Source organism: Dermacentor variabilis, unplaced genomic scaffold, assembly GCF_050947875.1.
Source record: "Dermacentor variabilis isolate Ectoservices unplaced genomic scaffold, ASM5094787v1 scaffold_12, whole genome shotgun sequence".
Taxonomy (NCBI): Eukaryota; Metazoa; Arthropoda; class Arachnida; order Ixodida; family Ixodidae; genus Dermacentor; species Dermacentor variabilis.
This window is the reverse complement of record NW_027460280.1, coordinates 27,196,088-27,216,846: the sequence shown is the minus strand read 5'-3', so window position 1 is coordinate 27,216,846 and position 20,759 is coordinate 27,196,088. Positions and strand designations below refer to the sequence as shown.

The 20,759-nt window shown below is 45.6% G+C and overlaps 1 protein-coding gene and 1 pseudogene across 2 annotated transcripts in view; both read right to left on the bottom strand.

Annotated features, from left to right (window-relative positions):
- The window catches only part of LOC142565996 (heat shock 70 kDa protein 12A-like), a 198,181-nt gene that overhangs the window by 124,889 nt on the left and 52,533 nt on the right, over positions 1–20,759 (bottom strand). Inside the window, exon 1 of one of the 2 annotated variants that reach the window (XM_075676668.1) lies at positions 4,203–4,504. The exons of the other annotated variant lie outside the window; for it this stretch is intronic. Coding sequence (XP_075532783.1) covers positions 4,203–4,389 — 187 coding nt within the window. The 5' untranslated portion in view covers positions 4,390–4,504. Of the gene's footprint in view, positions 1–4,202; positions 4,505–20,759 lie in introns of those variants that run through there. 2 annotated transcript variants of the gene reach the window in all.
- On the bottom strand, positions 1,557–1,699 carry LOC142566449 (U2 spliceosomal RNA; annotated as a pseudogene).

Genomic DNA, 20,759 nt, shown 5'->3' with positions numbered 1-20,759 from the left:
TTTGGTTTGTCCTTTGTACAATTTTAACACCACGTTACCGTATGTTAGCGCATTTCTTACAGCGTATTTTTTGTATATGTCACATATGTATTTTAATTATTGTATAATCTTTCAGTGTACTCTCCCCCCTTACACAATGCCTCTAAGTGCTTGTAAGGTATCTTTAAAAAGATAACTAAATAAATAAGTCTCCCCATAAGTACCAAAGTTCATGACGCAACGGTGCTTCTGAAGAATCTTGAGAGTCTTTAAGAAAAAGAAATATTTTAATTGTTGCCTACTTTCTCACTCATTGACGTACGTTTTTAGAAACTTACAGTAGAATCTAACTAGCATACACAGAGCATCTTAATTAAGATATATGTATTCTTTAAGAGTGCGCGAATAATAATTTCTGACACCGAATTGAATAGGAATTGAAGAGGGCCAGAAGAGAATTGAATCTAATCGAATATCGAATAGTTTTGAATACCGAGCAGCCACTGTCATAATTATAGTAAAACCATCTTCACATCCTAGTATTCATAACGTTAGGAAGTTTAGATCATTACATTACAACTAAGCGGATCGTTCGCATAATCAGGACTCTTCGTGGAGCTCGAATGATCGCTGTAAAACCGGTAAAGTCTAGTTCCCTGAGCGAGCAGCCCGCTCAACTACGTAAGGTCTTAAGCTTTATGTCTACACTACGCCAGCAGCCGTAGGGTCGTCTCCTCTGAAAACTGAGTTTAACACAGCGTTGAGGGAAAGGTCGGATCGAGAACAAATCGACCCATATATTGAGGGCAAATGCGCAACAGCTGCTCAATGGTCTACGAGTGTATACAAGAGGGATTGTAGGCCATCGCCCGCCGCGCTCTATCGTCAAAGACTGCACGGTAAAACAAGGCGACCGAGCCCCGTTTTGCCCTAATGTGGGCGCGGATGCTCTCCGCCGAAGGAGAGAGCGCGCGAATGCGTCCAGCACGCCCGCAGCGCTGTGCAATATCGGCGCCGCCGTCCTTCGCCGCCGTACACACGAAGGGCGGCGGCCCACTCTCCCGTAATCCTGCCCGCATCTCGCGCGCGCGGAATGCGGCCCGCTGGCCGTCTAACGACGCCGGCCGCTCATGACCGAGCCGTCAAGAAAGCGGCTGCAATGCGTCCCTGCGTTTCGCAACAAGCGGGCTGCGCTTCAGGCACACTTCCGCCGGGGCGGACGTTGCCATGGGAACGGCCGCCGCGCAGAAGCTAATCCGCCTCACGATGCTTTAGTATGTCGCCGCGGCGGAACGCTACTATTCCCTTGTACATCTACCACCGCCAACAGTTTTAGAGGGAAGCTGTATATGGCTAGGGTTCCACGTATGCTTCGTGTCCCTGCGTCAACAATAAAAAAAGAAAGTCAGCGTGGGCCGATCCCGAAGGTCGTGCGATACCGGGCTGACCCGCGGCGGAGCGGAAGAAGGCTTCAAACACTCCGCCCCAGTAATAATGATAGTGAATAATAATAAATGAAATAAACATATCATGATTTCCATGCATTTGTCGTGTTTATGCGTCAGCAATAAAATAAGGTGAACATGGCCGATCCCGGAGATAGTGTAATACGGGGTCGACCTGCGGCGGAGGTGAAGCAGGCTTCAAGCACTCCGCCAATAATAATAATAATAATAATAATAATAATAATAATAATAATCATAATAATAATAATAATAATAATAATAATAATAATAATAATAATAATAAATGAAATAAATTAGTCAAGCTGCATTGTTCCAAGTCGATGGGCATACTGGAATCGTCTGCGAACAGCACATGGACTCACGAGCAGGAGGCGTTGCCACATATGCAAAGAACAAAATGTATGTACAACCACGCACCCTTGACTCGCAAGAGGACAATGCCACCTACTATGGGGAAGTCTGTTCCGTTACAAAGGAAAGAGGGAATTGTTATATGCACGGTGTGTATATCTCCAGGCAAACCCAAGTGTGATATCGAGAAGCTCATGACCACGCGCTTTGCATGGGTTAGCTCTGATGACACTACACCTGTGATCATCGTTGGATACTTCAATGTAGACATTTCAAAACCAGAAAAGAAATGGTTTACTCAGTATATGCTAGAAGAGTTTGGTTTGAAGTGCCACATCAATATAAGTAACTCAACTGCTCAACAATGGTCATATATAGATTTAACTTTGGCAAAGAATCTGTCTAAGGTTATAACTGAACCAATCAGCGTATATCACTGTAATCACAAAGCGATCGTCGCTGCAATTACCAAATGATGAAAATTAATACATGTACCACTGTCTGCATATACATGTACCCATAGAAATAATACATGTACCCCTGTGCGATGTGCTACAGCTTCACTGGTCATCCGCCTTCACAGAGTGAAATGGCTCCTGAATGCTTTAATATGCTGGAAGCGTGAAAGGTAGATGTTTGGGCAGTTTTGAAGATTCAAAGTTTCGCTCATTCCTCTATCTGTAACTAACCTATAGTGTAGGGTAGCAAAGGGGCCAAAGTCTGGTTAACCTCCCCGCCATCCCTTCCTTCTTTCTCTCTCTCTATCTCTGCTTAGCTCGCATAGTCTTTTCTCCAGGCATAAATTGCGAAAAAAAATATTTGAGGCCGAAATCGCAAAGCTTTTCTTTCGTGAGTTCTGTTTGCCACTGGACGGTCGCCTACGCTAGAGTAGTAACTCCAACCTAACGATTGACCTTGGATTTGCCCATTCCAACAGTTCTAGCGTGGGAACTCTTTCGTGAATACGAACCTCGAGCTCGTATTTACAAAAAGCTCTTACGCCAAGTTTCTTTACAAGAAAACACTCTGAAATATCATAAGCTGGGCATATCGTTAGCGAAGGCGACCGGCCAATGGCAAAGAACACTTACGAACGCAAAACATTGTGAATTCGGCCCGAGGGCCCGAATTCACAAGAACCTCTTAGCTTGAATTGTCTGTAAGAGAAAATTGCAGCCAATCCTGATGCTTGACATATAATTAGCGAGGACGGCTGACCACTGGCAAAGATCACTTACGAACGACAAGATGTGCGAATACGGGCCCTGGTATTGTTGCACCATTCGCAGCCTGTAAACACTTGACTCCGATAGTACACTTATGTCTTCAGTGAAGTTGGAGTTTGCACAAGCGAATACTTCCTGAGGGATGACGTAATCAATAAAGCATGCACGATTCGCTGGAAATAATTATTTGGGCTTGGAAAAAAGTGCCGAAAGGTCCGCAAAAGGATTATTACTGCTAAACGTATATTTCACAGAGACTCGTTGCCGTCTGCATGCATGTCAAATAGCGGTAGAGCCAATGTGACGTGTCCTGCTGTTCAGATGGCTCATATAGTATTTCTGTCAAGAAGAACCGTGTCAACGCGCATGGCGCAAACCAAGCAGATGCAAAACGTTGCACGACAGTACAGCGAGCATTCTGCTAGCACTGCGGACACCGCTTTTCAACTTTTTTTTTCTTTCTCGCGTACATCTCTCGAGCGCTTGTTCAGAACGCTGTTGTCACATTACGTGCGTTTCGTAGGGTTACCATGGTGCCCGCAGCAGCTGCCGGATGAATTATTGAAATGCTTCACGAAATACTTGCACACGGGTTCAGTGAAACAGGCAAAGAAAAAAAAGTAAACTGTGGGTTGTTGTATATTGACAAAATGTCACGTTAGGAAATGCAAAAAAAAAAATCTATTTGCTACCAATACATCAACAGCGCACTGAACTTTCTGCACATAACTCGTACGAAAGCACTAATTTGCAATGTGCCGGCTCTAGTCAAAGAATTACAGCAAAGCTGAGCAGGCTGGTATGCACCAGCCACTCAGTGGCTCCGACTTTCGATTCCATAGATCACGGATTCGCTTCCCGGCCGCGGATGCGGCGTTTTCATGAGGGCTGAATGCAAAAACTCTCGTGTAGTGAGGCGCACGTTAAAGAGCCCCACTATGGCGTCTTTCATAGTTTGCTGTGTAGCTGTTGAACCTAAAACCCCGTCAATGCCTCCTGGTGTTCTCTGCGCTATCGCCATTTAGCACGGGCAACGTTAAGAGCAGCGGCGGAGTAGCGTCGCACTGCGATTTCAGGAAAAGCTCGCTTTGATTCCGGAGTGCGCTTGGCCGCGGAACGAGAAGGAGCGAACACGCGCTTCCGCGTTGGTGGGCGATCGGGCGGACGCGCTGCAGCTCACCTTTCATCTTGTCGCCGCTTCGCCTGGTGGTCTTGACGAACTTGAGCAGCGTGGCAGCTTTGGCGTGCAGCTCGGCCGGTATCGCGAGGTGCGCCGTGGACACCCGCTGCTGCTGCGCTGCTCCACAGACGCCGGCCTGTCCGTCGTCCGCCGGCGACCGCGAGAATCGGGCGCGGCGGCCTCGCATGCGGACCAGGTTGCTCGCCTTCGGCGGCCAGTGATGGAGCGCGCGGCCGGCCCCGTTCCCTTGAACCGCCGATCGGCTCTCACGCTTGGCGGAGCCCTCGCCGGACGACGCGCCGTTCGACTCGGTCGGCGCCGCCGCGCAACATCCCGGAGCCACGCGCCGAAGGTGAAAGCGTCCGGGTGTCGCGGTGGCGGGCGGCGCCCGGCTCGACACGGCCGACGCGTCCGGGATCGCGCGACCGCAACCGCCGCACTTCCGACGAGTTCAGCGCTGCTACCGCGAACGGATTTCCTGATCGGGATCGGCGTCGGACCAGCGATGCTGACTCGAGGAGCGAGAACTCCCGGAACGTACCGGCTGAAGCTCAAAGGGATCCTCAATAAGCCCGCTGTCTGGACTGCTTATTTTCCTACGAGTCGTCGCATCCAAGCGGGAAGTGACCCGACGAAAGGAAACCAATGATTCGAAGCCGTCAAGGAGACAGCACCCAATGAATAGTTTCTGGGAACATGTTGGGTAATGAGCTTTCGTCTCTTCTGGCGACTGATTTGTCATTGGCTTGAGATGTTCTACCACCACGCAGAAAGGAACGCAATGCTAAATAGCCACAAGGAAACGGTTAGGGCCAAGCGGAGCCACCGAAGAACGACGCGGTACTCAAGCATGAAGCAAAGCATCGTGCTCACCGTGACATCTTAAGTTTGAACACTACACCTGAATTTGGGCCTATAGCCGAAGTTTGTTCGTCACTCGAAAGACGGGGAGGCCGCCTATATGCTAACGGAGGTGGTCCGAACGTCACAGTTTGGAACACAGGCTTCTTCCTCCTTGGGAAGAGAAACGAAATTCTCTGCTGAGGCACGGGCAAAGCAGTACGGTGGGGTCACCACAAATCGCCGACGTCCCTGCCACCGCGCGCGTTGCGAGCTCGACGAGCAAGGCGTAGTCCGGAGCGTCGTCTGCGAAGCCACTCTTGGAGGCTGTCACCGCCGGCGAGGACAGCGTCGAATGCAGCCGCTCGGAACCGGGCTTGGACAAGAAGGGCCGTCGCGCTGTTCCGGACCGTCTCGCGGGGGAGTCACCTCTGGGTGCCAATTAGCGCCCGTGCTGCCGCGCGAGCCAACGACTGTGGTCACGCGGTTAATTGGGTCAGCAGAAGACGAAGGATTCTCAGCGAGGGACGCTCGCGACCGAGCGCACTAATTGGAAGGGCACAAAAGCCCCTATTCCAGATGGAGAACCACAATCGCGAGCCGCGGACGCACCGTGCTTGTTTCTTGAATGGTCCCGACATAGGGACCCGCGGATATACGCAAGAGCATAGCTCGCACAATGGCGCCCGCTAGTCTTCACTGCGTCTTCTGCACACTGCGCTATGCAGTGGCTCAGAGCAGTAGTCCACGGACCATGGGCTGGTTGATGCGGAAGCATCGAACCCTCATAGCTGCCAAGGGCAGGAGTTCACTGACCATGGCCCTAAAATGAGAACATCCATTGAAATATATAAGTAACTAATATATCATTGCGGTATATCAGAAATATCACTAACGTAATAGTAATTGGTTTGGTTCCGTCTGCTGTAGACCTTGAGGAATGGAGTTCCATTTCATCTCTCTCGCCGGGTGACGCGTCTACATACCTTCACCCGACACTCTCACCTAGTATGCAGACCTCGACGCCTTTCGGCAATTTCGGCGCGACGATTGGTCGAATCAGGCGGCAAGACAAGCCACTAGCGACCTTAAAAATATCCAAGCTCAGCTCCGACGGAGGCCACAGCACAGAGCTAACGTGAACAAACAAGTTACGTTGTTGCCTCTTGCGTGCTGCTCGCGTGCCTAGCATAACACCAATTTGTAAAAACCGGAAGCCAGCCTATCTACTGGTGAGACTTTGTAAGCCACAGAGTTTTAACAAAACTTGTTGCTGAGCTAGTTGGTTCATGACTTAAAAACAAAAGTTACGGTGCTAAGCCGACGAAGACGAAGTGAGACACAAACGACATATGCGGGCGCCAACTTCCAACTGTTTATTCGCCAGAAACCGCGCAATTTCATACACGAACCTTAAGTGCAACGTAATCACAGTAGAGATAAACTAGCAAGAGGGATAGGAGGTAACACTGCTCTCAAGCCTGTGATCTGAACAGAATTATCATAGTCGGTACCTAGGAGCAGGCGTGCATTACAGGCGCAATCTGAGCATCCAACCAAATGAGGCAGCTGCACGTTCTAATCTTGGTGGCGAATACATGCTATCATTTACGAATGACATTTCTTTGTCGCTTAATGCTAGTGACGGCTTGCTAACGCGCTTATTTCCCTCTCTGATTGATGAATAATCATCAGGGGCCGAATTCGCAAAGCTTTTTGTTCGTAAGTGCTGTTTTTCATTGGCTGATCGCCTTCGCTAATAATATGTCTTGCATCGGTAATGGCTGGCACGAACGCTTTAAGCGTAAGAACGTTTTGTGAATACGAGCCCTGATGTTTCCACTCTGTCTATGAGCCTTCCTAAACCCACCAGTTGAGGAGAGAATGAATTCGTCGTTCAGTACGGCCGAGCTCGCTTCTTCAGCGCGAGGAATCAACAACCACAAGCGCGCTGGAAAAGACGCAATCACGTCTACTTGCCTAAAGACATGCAGCAAAATTAACAAAACATTCCAGCTTACATTCGTAAAAGCTCTTACGCTGGAATTGTTCGTAAGATCCTTTTCCAATCAATCCTGATGCCGCATATTTATTGGCAAAGGCGGCGCCAGCCAATGGCAAAGAGCACTTACGACCGAAAAGAATTGCGAATTAGGCCCCTCGTGTGCAAGCGCTCTGTGCCATTGGCCGGCAGCCCTTACAAAAATGACTTTAGACTGTCTATAGAAAGTCTATAGACTTTTCATAGACGACCTTTCCTTTCTATAGATTTGGACTTTTGTTGATATAAAGTCTATAGACTGTCTATAGACGAAAGTTGATAAAGTTTCTATTTCTTTTTGTCTATTCGCAGTCTATAGACGGTCTATAGAAAAAAGTCGATAAGGTGTTTGTTTCCTTTTTGTCTGCTTCCCCTCTATAGAATGCCTACAGACGAAAGTCGACACAGTCTCTATCTATTTTTGTCCATACTTTGTCTTTAGACTTTCTATAGACGAAAGTCGATAGGGTTTCTATTTCTTTTTGTCTATTCGCAGTCTATAGACGGTCTATACAAAAAAGTCGATAAGGTGTTTGTTTCCTTTTTGTCTGCTTCCCCTCTATAGAATGCCTACAGACGAAAGTCGACACAGTCTCTATCTATTTTTGTCCATACTTTGTCTTTAGACTTTCTATAGACGAAAGTCGATAGGGTTTCTATTTCTTTTTGTCTATTCGCAGTCTATAGACGGTCTATAGAAAAAAGTCGATAAGGTGTTTGTTTCCTTTTCGTCTGCTTCCCCTCTTGTTGCGTTTCGCCTGCGACACGTGGTTTTGCCGGCGCGACTGCGGCGGGGCGGCAGACATTTTGGCCCGATCGTCGTCGCCGCAACGCTCATCGGCAGGTGTTTCCAGGCGCGACTGCGGCGATGCGACCGCAAAGGATCACCCTCGCATTCCAGTCATTGTGCCAGAACCAGGCGCTGCGAAAGCAGGGATCATCCTCTCATTACAGTCATTGTGCCCGACCGGCAGCGCTACAACAGGGTGCTACGAGATCGTGCCCGACATGGTGCTACGGCATCGCTACAACAGGGTGCTACGAGATCGTGTTCGACATGGTGCTACGGCATCGCTACAACAGGGTGCTACGAGATCGTGCTCGACATGGTGCTACGGCATCGCTACAACAGGGTGCTACGAGATCGTGCTCGACATGGTGCTACGGCATCGCTACAACAGGGTGCTACGAGATCGTGCTCGACATGGTGCTACGGCAGCGCTACGACAGTGTGCGTCACCATTAGCCCATTGTACATTCACGTGCTCGTCTTTTGAGGGGTTCCTTCTTGCCCTCAACTGCGAGAGTATAAAAACAGCTGCCCCGGACGCCAAAAGAGGGCTCCGATTTCTTCTGTTGAGTGAAGTGCTCTCCCGTCTCTCTACTTCGGTCAACCTGACCGCCAACTCTTTGCGATGTTAAAATAAACAAGTTGTTTTGTTGTTACCAGTCGACTCATGCTTTGCCGGGACCTTCGGATGCTTCCAGTTGTACCCCAGGCCGCCAGGCCAACGCTACCCTTGGGGCTTGCGACCCAGGTACAGCCACGGGCGTCAGCGCCGAGTTCCCAACAGATCGTACCAGCGGTGCGATCCAAACACTCTATAGAATGCCTGCAGACGAAAGTGGATACAGTCTCTATCTATGTTTGTCCATACTTTGTCTATAGACTTTCTATAGACGAAAGTCGATAGGGTTTCTATTTCTTTTTGTCTACTCGCAGTCTATAGACGGTCTATAGAAAAAAGTCGATAAGGTGTTTGTTTCTTTTTTGTCTGCTTCCCCTCTATAGAATACCTACAGACGAAAGTAGACACAGTCTCTATCTATCTTTGTCCATACTTTGTCTATAGACTTTCTATAGACGAAAGTCGATAGGGTTTCTATTTATTTTTGTCTATTCGCAGTCTATAGACGGTCTATAGAAAAAAGTCGATAAGGTGTTGGTTTTCTTTTTATCTGCTTCCCCTCTATAGAATACCTACAGACGAAAGTGGATACAGTCTCTATCTATTTTTGTCCATACTTTGTCTACAGACTTTCTATAGACGAAAGTCGATAGGGTTTCTATTTCTTTTTGTCTACTCTCAGTCTATAGACGGTCTATAGAAAAAAGTCGATAAGGTGTTTGTGTCTTTTTTGCCTACTTCCCCTTTATGGACTACCTATAGACGAAAGGGGATACAGTCTCTATCTATTTTTGACCATACTTTGTCTATAGACTTTCTATAGACGAAAGTCGATAAGGTTTCTATTTCTTTTTGTCTACTCGCTGTCTATAGACGGTCTATAGAAAAAATTCGATAGGGAGTTTGTTTCTTCTTTGTCTACTTCCCCTCTATATGGGCTACCTGTAGACGAAAGCCGATACAGTTTCTATTTATTTTTGTCCATACTTTGTCTGTTGACTCTCTATATTATGGACAATAGTCGACAAGGTTTCTATTTTTTTCTCTACTCCTGGTGTATTGAATGTCTATAGAAGAAAGTCGATAGTATGTAATTCCGAGTTCCCATACCCCCCGCCCTCTGCGAACGCGATGATATGGCACTGGTTCATGCACGACGGCACCGCAACCCTGGCGCGGCGGGCAAACCGTGCAGACTGCTAGTCTGCGTTCGGTGCAGCTGCACCGAACGAGGATCGCGGCGGAGCAGGCACCGTCCGAGTCACCAAGGTCTTCCAGGCACCCGAAGGCCCTAAACCTGGCTGCTTCCCGGACGTACACTTCGCGAAGACCAGGTGGTGAAGGTCAGATGGTGAAGATGTGGCAAAGGGGGTGAATAAGTGGCGAAAGCCCGCAGACCAGGTGGTGAATTCACCACCTCTGAGTTGTCGTGGTCTTGCATGTCTATAGATTAACAATAGACAAACATCGTTTATCTGGGCCCAACCCGTGTACGCTGTAACCAAGCGCAGGTACCGGTGGATAATACATAGCTGCATTTGATATAAGCCACTAAAGTTGTATACTGCTGAGATTGCTGTAGAGCCTATTTGTAGACTTTAGTATACACATAGTGTATACCTCCGCATTTGTTGACCACATATGATCTACGTAGTCACTCTCGGCAATCCCAAGACAGTCTTCACAGTTGTCGCATCACTTTTGCGGCAGTAGAATAACAGAAGCAAAACGCCGATCCAATTGTTAAAATATATGTTATGAACGCCAGCTTCAGATACAAGTGGATTCGAAACAGGCATCAAGCTAACAGCAAAGACACTCGTAATGTTTGTAGCTGACAACGCGGACTTTGTGAATGTGCCATGAACCGATGTCGCGCATGTGGTGTTCGCGTTGTGTGTCGTCCGATTCTCGGATACTTTTCACATTGTCTTCATATCTCGGCTGCGTCACTAACATCGGGCGACTTTTGTTGCCTAATATCCTGCACTATAAACTCATCAACGTTTCTCATTCACTTAAAATAGGTGCCAAATTCTCGGAGCCCACCCAGTATTTCGCCGGCGGTATGCCTGCGCAGCCACGCATATGAGTACCTCAATGCTGTACTGATTGCTTTGAACTATCATCGGAAAAGAAAATTAGCACTAACATACGTGCGGGCATCACATTTAGCGGTACGCTGGAAGATATGCTACAAATACGCTGTATTACTCATCGACGCTGACAGTAATGCGTCTAAAACGTCTGAAGGGCACCGTAACGGCTTTTACAAACAGCGCATTCATGTTAGCGTTCCAGTCTCATACGATAGCCCACAGCGTTTGTCTTACAACCTGCCAGCGCATATCCTTCGTCCACGAAAAAAATGCATAACGGAAAAGAAAAGCCACCCGTTCCGGCGCGCATGGCGCATCAGAGAGAGAGAAAGAGACAAAGAAAAAAATGAAGGAGGAAAAGGCGCTCACACTCCTCCGAGCGCGCACGCCCTCCGCGCGGAGCTCCTGCGCATGCTCGGAGTTCTTGCGCATGCGCGGCGGTGCGCCGTCTCAACGAGTGCGCCAGGCACGTAAACGGTTGTGCCGGTGTGCGGTGTCTCCCTGAACGTTGGTGTCTGTGTATGCGTGTCTTCTTTGTGGCATCACAAGTCAACTACATTGAATGGTAAGCTTTATCAAAGACGTTTTGCGTCAATACCTCATGATTATGTGAGCGCATTTCGTAGCGCGAACCGGCTGCACGTAGCGCAGGCGACTCGGGTATAGTGTCGGTTTGTCGTTGACATGGTTTGATAACGCGCTCTTGTTCTCGCTTCTACTATACGGAATGTTTTACGGCGAGCGATCGCTCGTGCTTGTTGATTTTATCATTATAGCTTAGGTGCGTAAAAAAGGAAGTATACCATGTTTTAACTTGATACTGAGCTACCACTAAGCGGATTGTGTGTGTTGGGCAGCCAGTGTGGTAGATCTCATTTAGTGGCGCTTGATCCGGCCGCGATGAATGCTGCCCCGTATGTGTAGCGAAATTCTCGTGACACGCTTTACGCATATATCTCGAAATTGTGTTAGCATCAAGAATTTTCAAACAGACAGGCATAGTTGAATAACTGCTAGCGTACTCGGATGAAAGGCCGTGTTTGCGGGCCATGCATCAGCAGTGTGTGCGCTGCCGTTTTCGCATAGTTTAAAAGTAGCAGTATTTTTAAGGTTCCTGGCAACCAATCTAAATAATTTTGGGAAGTTACAGCAAGCAAAACACGAGACTTGAAGAAATATCTAGTAGAAATCTCTAGATTCACCCAATCTATTTATATGCAACCACAAACGCTTTTGGAGCATGAAACCTGCGATAAGCTTAGTCACTTGCAGCTCCGCAACTTAGCCGAAAAAATTAGAGAACAATAAATTAGTCGCTCCGGGAACACCTTTACACGTTTCAAACTGAAGGCATTGCGTTTGACGGTAGTTGGAAGATTTGTTTTTTGTCTCTTTTTTAAACAATTTAGCAGCAGAAGTTATCTTTCGAGATATATGAAAAGCGTTAAGCGGCTTCCGATGCTTCGGCGTTCTGTAGTTTACGTGCTCTTAATCACAAGGCAGCTGCTGGCGCAGATTCGCATTGTGCTAATCGTGCATGGTATGAAGCCATTGTCGTGCGTAATAAGTGTTCCGGTTTTCATTACTGTTGCATGTAGCGCCGTCGTCTTGGACAGACTGCATACAATATGCGCTGTACAAAAGAAAAAAAGAGCAAGATTATCAATTTGGTGGTCTTTTCTAAGTAGATAACGCACAGATTATTCAAATAATTCAGTGGGCATTGCATTTGTTCTACCCTTATCAACACACCTAAGAGATCGTAACATGTTTTAGTTGATAAGTAACCTGATCAGTACGCCGCCATTCATGTGCATTCTACTGAAAGTGTGGCAAATGTATTCATCTCGAAGTATGAGAAAAGAGACATTGCAGACTGTTCTAAGCGGAAGTAAATTGCAAATCTTAACGTGATTGTTCAAAACTGCAGTCAGTATGCTGAGCATGTTCGTTCGGCACGGGCATATTGTATTAACACCTGAAAAATGTGCACAGTCCAGCCGGGTATCTTTGTTTCAACAAGTATTATTATAGGAATCGTTTGGGATTCTCGCATTTCTTTTATTTTTATAAGTACACTGTGTGTCACATGAACCTGTCCTAAAACGAAACGTACCGTTGCTGGCACCGGCGACCATTACGGTTGTCTAACTGCTTATCATACTGTAGTATAACGAAACATCATAATGGTACTGATTAATATTCCCATGTAGTCTTTAGTCAGAGGTAAACAAAGTTAACTAGAGGCATAAGTGATGAGAGCAAATTATATTGAAAACTACTACTGAAGCGTAAAAATAACTAATTGTATAACTCATTGTATAGTTTTTCCTCACATTGTTGCATTTGCTTTACGTGTGTCTCTGTGTCTTCCGTGCTGTACTCGTGTGGCCATCAATTACGAACTTGCCGAAGCCCTTGTCAGCTTTATTAATCAAGGGATTCAAGTCAGTTGAATCTAACACTGCATGTCAAGTGACTGACGTGTTATTTGTTTTATCTAAATATTATGGACTGGCAGTACTTGGCAAGCATTAAACCACAATATTTTTTTTATTACACTTAAGCTGCAGGCGTCATAGATTGCCAGAAAATTTTCATGAGAACAGCCAGGGAAGGCTTGGAAAAAGATCGGGAAATTTTAATATGGCCACATAGGTATGCTGTCTTGTTATATGTCATACAAGGTTTCCAGAGAATCTCTGAGTTAAATATATTTATAAAACGTTTCACCTGATAAAAATTGAAGGAAATTGGTTCCATTTATTGAAAAATAAAAGAAAGTCAAGCTTACTGACAAGGCATTTCTTACTCAATATGTGTTTTTTTTTTGCGTTAACTAAACGTCCTGAACCTCGATAGCCTAGAAAAAATTTTCATCTTTCAAAGCACCTTAAATAATTTACTGTAATAGAATTCATTCGAACTATACTATCAGTTCTGTTTCCTAGGAGGTGCATATCTGTCGTGCCATGACACAAAGTGCTCGTGTGGTATTTCGGGTGCTCATGTGGTATACCTAACTTGGAAACCTGTTAATACGCCCAAGAGGCCTCATTACCTGTAACAAATTAAGTGACCATATCGATACAATCAGCCCATCTGCCTTCCGTTGAAGTTATGGCCAATCACCCATTCATTTAAAAGTATGAGAAAGACATTTAAATGTGTATTAAGCAAAATAAATTACAATCTTAGGCATGATACTGTGAATATTCCAGTCACGTCTTCTGAAAATATCCCTCTGCACGGGTATACTTAACTACCAGCCAAAAAAAAAATGTACAGACAGCCCAACTGGGTAACGTTTTAGCAATAAATATAGAGACCATTTGGGATAAGTACAATAATGCATCATATATGAACTTGTCATAAAAGGGAACATACTGTTGCTGGCACGGGCAGCAGTTGTGACTGTTTAATTGTTCACCATACCATGCAATAAAACATTGTATAAAGGTGCTGATTTGTATTGACAAGCAGCCATTAGTCATAGTTAAACCGCATTAAGTATTGACTTAGATGGTTTGAGCAAATATATTAAGCTGCTTAATGAACACACAAAGAATATACACTTGTTATTTTTGCCTCATATTGCTGCATCTACTTATTTGCAGCATACACCTGCAGCACCTTTGGGACTAATGACACAAAGGTCAAGGCCAGCCTGGCGACCATGCTTGCCAAGGAGTAGTGTAAATATTTAATCTGTTTCCATAATAGCATACGACATGAATTTAAGGAATTCATCTATTATATCGAGCAATAAAAACGGTGAATGCATTGCTGGCGCATTTGTTTTATTTTTCGCACTGCATGATTCAGCACTATATAAATTGTTTCTGTTTGTGCAACATATATGAAAGTACAGCTGGTTCAGAAGCATTATTAATCTACTAACGGTAATGCATAAGTGCAGATGAAAAGGAACAGGTGCACATGCATAAATACATTCAAAACTTTTTGCTACCGCATGTAAACAAAAATGTAAACTAACTTGTAGATAGCCGCTATGGAGTTATGGCCTTATACACTCTTTGTAGACTTGTCTGTAAGATGTCTGTGTATATAGAGTGCCTATAGATAAAAAAAATTCATATTTGTTAACAAATGTCTGCAGAATGTCATAGAAAAAAAGTGTATCGGACTATAAAGTTCTGTTTTTGTAGACTGAAGTCTATAGAATATCTATAGACTATCTATATACATTTGTATATAGACATTCCATAGACTTCAGTCTACAAAAATAGAACTGTAAGCCTATACACTTGTCCATAGACAGTCTATAGACTCAGACTTCTTATAGACTAGTCTATAAAAAGTGTATGGCCATAAGTCTCTAGACTGTCTATAGGCAGTGTATAGACAGTCTATAGACTCAGACTTTTTATAGACTAGTCTATAAAAAGTGTATGGCCATAAGTCTATAGACCGTCTATAGACAGTCTATAGACTCAGACTTCTTATAGACTAGTCTATAAAAAGTGTATGGCCATAAGTCGATAGACAGTCTATAGACAATCTATAGACTCAGACTTTTTATAGACTAGTCTATAAAAAGTATGGCCATAAGTCTATAGACTGTCTATAGACTGTGTATAGACAGTCTATAGACTCAGACTTTTTATAGACTAGTCTATAAAAAGTGTATGGCCATAAGTCTATAGACTGTCTATAGACTAGTCTAAAGAAATGTCTATAGACAGTCTATAGACTCAGACTTTTTATAGACTAGTCTATAAAAAGTGTATGGCCATAAATCTATAGACTGTCTATAGACTAGTCTAAAGAAATGTCTATAGACAGTCTATAGACTTCATAGACAAATGTCTATAGACTGTCTATGGACTTTCTATAAAAATTTTTGTAAGGGAGCCTTCGCCAAGAATATGTACAGCATCAGGATTGTGTGAACTTTTGTCTTACGAACAATTATAGCGTAAGAGGCTTTTGTGAATACGGGCCATATATACGGAAAGCAAGACGATTCCTCTTAAGATCAATGTATTTTGATGAAAGCAAACTCCCTTTCTCACTGGAGGCACATTCCGAGGACTTTCCGATACAGAAGCTGGGACTTTCATTCGATGGAAGACATTACAAAGAGGATTGGCAAGAAAAGGTGGCAATATCAGCGACTCGCCGACTCTGCGAGTTTCTACGCCCTCACCACAGCGACTTTAACAATGTTCTGAGATCTACTTGCAATACCATAATATGCTAATATTGCATTTAGATTTCACGCTGTGCTGACGACAAAAAAAGTAGTTTGCGCGAAATGACAATAAATATGTGTGAAAGGATAAAAATATACAGAACAAAATCACATCACAGTAGACAAATATTACCGACTATCCCATAAGACATCGTTTACGGTAGCAGAGCTTTTTGGAATATTACAAGCTGCAAGATTTATGGCTGAAAGTGACAACAATCGGCACTGGATGGTATTATATTCCAAGTCTAAGGGAGCCCTAGAAGTGATAAAATAATTTTATTTTCAAGCAGGTTATTCTGTGATATAGGAAATTAAGATATACGAAAACAAAGCACTGCATGCCCCCCTTGGAAGTACGCTACGGCTGAGGATGCTCGCCAAGCGAGGAATGACGTGCGACGTGAGAAGCGGCTGGAGAGGCGGCGAGAGCAAGGCGTTCGACTACGAGCGCTGTTTTCCCCTGCTGAGAGGATGCAATGTAAAGTCCAAGAGAAACGTCGTTGGCGCCAGTCTGACCTCGCTATACGAGCGCGCGAAGCCGCAGCTAAGCGTTGAAATGCGAGCCGAAGAAGCCGAACTGCGAAATAAACAACGGGAAGGTTCGAGACGGCAACGTAGAGAGGAGGCCTTAAGCTCGCACACAACGGCTTGCCACACGTTTACTTCACACTGTGGCTCGTTATGCCTTGCAAGAAGTCTGGCCGCTCGGGAATGCGTTACCAAGTGTGCAGCAAGCTTTCTCCTTCGCGTGTTGCATGAGTGTAACATGTTGCCGAACTTTTTTTGATACAATCTGTGTGCTTGTATTCGTGTGTGTATAGTGTTTTCTTTCTTTAATTTTCATCTTTCTTTTTCGGCTATGTTGTTCTTGCGTAAGGAATATTTTGGTATAGCTGGCTCTGATGTGACCTACCTTCCCATGCTTCTACATCTAAAAAGAAATAAAAAGCAATAGCATCACAGTTTATGTGCTTAATTATATGTGAAGTAGGCACATTTTCAATAGCTCCAAATTTTTGAGCTTTTGTGATAATCGTCTAGGGCCGACTTCACAGAGCATTTCGTTCGTAAGTAATATTTGCCACTGGCCGGCCGCATTCGCTAATGTTATGCCCAGCGTCAGGATTGCCAGGAATTCTTTCTTAGTAACAATTCAGGGAAAAAGTCTTTTTTTTTTTGTGGATACAGCCCATGAAATTAATCTTAAAATTTAACCACCTGACCTACAAACAATTCTACAGTTAAGTAATCAAAAACAGTGAATTTCCTCTGCGCGTTCCTTCATTGTTTCTGCGCGTTCCTTCATCGAGCCCCTCAGTTCCTCCTGTCCGTCTCACTCATTGCCAAGTGACAGTGTTCCCTCTGGAAACCTTGATGCCTTGACGTGGCATACGAGGGTTCATTGGCCCACTTCTATAGATCACGCACTAAGTGACTGACGCCTGCGGATGATACATCCGTCGCCACGGTAAGGAGAGGCGCCGGTTAACACTCCCAGGGCTATAGTTTATCACATCACATCCTCCGCAGGCCTAACTGAAGAAGGAGGCATCAGGGCCGTGGAAAGCAAGCCACTCGCCATAAAGAAGGGAGCGTAAGCGGTAAACGAGCGACATATATGTATACACAACCTAAAGGACTCGTATAACTCGCATCCGCACTGGACGAAGCCTGTCACTGCAACGCGACTGAAAGGACTCGTGCTACTGCCATAGATAGTTCTTACGTGACGTCACAACCGGATACCATTTTTGCACCTCCGCCATTACTGGGTACCTCGCTCTCGCACCCCTCTCGCAGCTATAGGGGCGGCGCGTGCTCATGCGACCGCGACGGTATGCTAGGCAGTTCTAATCCGCAAATGCTTGAATGTGTGCTGGGATGAGTAATGTGAGGTGGGAATGGAATTCCGTTCGTGCACTTCGACAAGCTCGCAGCAATGTTACCGGACCGCGGTAGGAATCGGAAATCCCCATGTGTGCTGGCGTTCACCAATACAAACGGTGCATCTGAAGACGCACGTTGACATCATTAACTACTTGCTATTGTCAACAAGCTACGTTTCACTGCTGCAAGTGGAGGCACACAATTTGCTAGAGGGTGCTTTACGAGTGTAATTGGGAATAATGTGGCCGCGAAGCAGCTGCCGTCGCAATGTGTTGCGTAGACCGAGGTGATTTCAACAGTGGTCAGCATACTTGACCCTGGGTATGCTTCCCCTACAAGTGCACGTCTGAGTTGATATATATATATATATATATATATATATATATATATTCTTTTAGCACTTGGTACATCCGCTCTCCGTGTTTTGTGCTGGGTAGCGAGCGCGAGCGTCACGTTAACTCTGTGAAAGAAGCGTAGACCATACGCCTTACCAGTAATGCGGATGTGGGAATATGCGAGGAAAAGGTAACTGCTTGAAAAAAAAAATTCCTGGCAGTAATGCAAACGTACCGCCAGAGACCAAGTGTCACTACCTTCCCCCATTAAACGACAAGCAGCCCTTTCTGCAAAAACTCCGTAATCATTCGTTTATAGGTCAACCACTCCCCGTGCCTGTGGGAGTCGGCACTTAGAGCAGCTACTCACAATTTATGTGGAAATTGGATGGGCGCCGCTAACAGTGTAGAACATTGCGGCTACGATTGTAAAGATCGGCACATAAAATGAACAAGAACTACACAAATTAATGGGATTGACGAATCTTCCCTATCATAAAATGGCGACCACAAATGCGCACGTTGTTGATTCTTCAACTTCGTTATGTTCATACGAGCCAGTCGTACGGTCCACGGTTTTCAACGCACATAAGCACGCCGCGAAGTTATTATTTTGGGCAAGATAAATAAAACGATGCGTGGCTCTGTGTAGGTCGGTTTCGCAAAAGTTTTGCTTTTGTTTTGGCAGCTTAACCTTACGCAGATCGGCATGGTTATCGTGGCCAAGAAAGCGCAGCAAAATGTATACAAAGTCTATTGCGCAGAACTTGCGCGACTGTGCCGAATATAGCCAGGGTACCCAGTCATAGTGGCCGCTTATACCAAGCGGAATTCGTTACGTTGCGTGACGCCTGTGAAAACTATGTATAACTTACTTCGAGAGCAAACGAAAGAGATCACTGGAGCGATAACACAATCATTCGCACAGTCACATGAGGTAACAACACGTAGAACTTTGTGCAATCGGTCTATAGCCCTACAAGCACTACAAAAAAATCCTGTTAACCCAAAAGTACACACACCACTAAGGAACCATCAGGGCCCGTATTCACAAAACGCTCTTACAGTGAAATTGTTCGTAAGATGGAATTCTGGCCAATCCAGATGCTGGACATATCATTAGTGAAGGCGACCACCCAGACGCTAAGAATACTTACGAAAGAAAACTTTTGTGAGTTCGTCGCTAGAACATATAGGAAAAGTCTCCTAAAAGCGCTTGTTGTTGAACGAGCCTTGAAAACGAGCATGCAACTGCACTTTTCGTATCAAGATCAGGGCGCAGATCTAATCGGGTTCCCAGCCGCTGCGGAGCCCAGAGTACGGATGGAACTCGAGCTACACCTGTCGAGTCCCCTTCCTAACTCACCATGCGACAAGACCTTTTGCCTGTTACCGTAATAGCAACCAGCAATGCGCTCAACTAACCCAATCTATCAAGCAGAATCTGACTTTGTAGATAACGCCACTCCCACGCATATCACGTCCCGAGGACTACCTCGAGTCTGGCAAATCTTCGTCCAGAAATCCATGCAAGACCGACGCGTGCACTTATTTTCAACGTTCTTCCACGTTGGTACATATGATGAATGGTATGATGACCGAAAGTCGACTCCCCACGAGTTCTACTTGCGCTCGCGCACGAGTTCGGCGTGCTGCACGTCTGGCGAGACGAATAGTTGGTAGCCCGCCGTAACCTTTCGACCACCTACTTCTGCCACGCACAGTTCTTCGATAGGAGCCACCCCTTTGTGATAACGCCTATTGACCACCGTCACTGATGTCGTGCTCGGCGCTCGCGTGCTTGTGTCTCGCTGCGGTCGGTAACACGCGACACGCACTCTCTCGGAGACTTACATACACGGACCGCGTGTATATATATATATATATATATATATATATATGAGCTAATCCGTCGTGGAACCTTTGCGTGCATTCGCGGGCTTTTGTGCTCGGAAAAACACTTCTATGTAGCACATATTGAGCAACAGAAAGATGTATGGGGAGTTTTTCATGTCGCTCTACAATTTTCTCATTGACACTTTTCATCCATTTGAAATATTCGAGAAGTTGTTTAATTAATACTAATTATATAATTACGCGGAATGAAAGAAATTGTTTGAGTATCTCCAAGCGACGGTAAACAACATTACCTTCGTTCTGTCCAGCTACGCGGCATTTGCATATTTTAAAACTCTGGCTAAAGGTAGCTGGGACGCCCTGTATCGCGGTTGCGCTGTTCACCGTATTATGCTCAAATTTTGTTACAAGCCGAAGTAAAAGACAAATCTCTGTGTACGGGCGCTTTTGAATCCTGCGCCCTCCTGTCCCCTTTCCCCTCCACTCCTTCCGTCGCACGCTTTGCTATATTTGGCCGGGTTCGAAACTGTACATTCCCGCGCCTCAGCAGCAGAACGTCATAATATACAGATCGGAAGCGCAGGTACGTACCGAGGTTCGGTAATATCACCGATGCTGTTTAACCTGGCTCTTATCGGATTACCAGCAAAGCTACAGGAAATCGATGGCCTCAATCATACCATCTACGCTGACGATATCACCCTCTGGGTGAGCGATGACAACGATGGACAGGTTGAAAACACATTACAACGTGCAATCGAAGCAGTTGAACATTACCTAGCAGGAACCGGACTGGCGTGTTCGGCAGAGGAATCTGAGCTCCTCATTTATGTACCACCGCGACGTGGCCGAAAACCACGCAACTACGAGG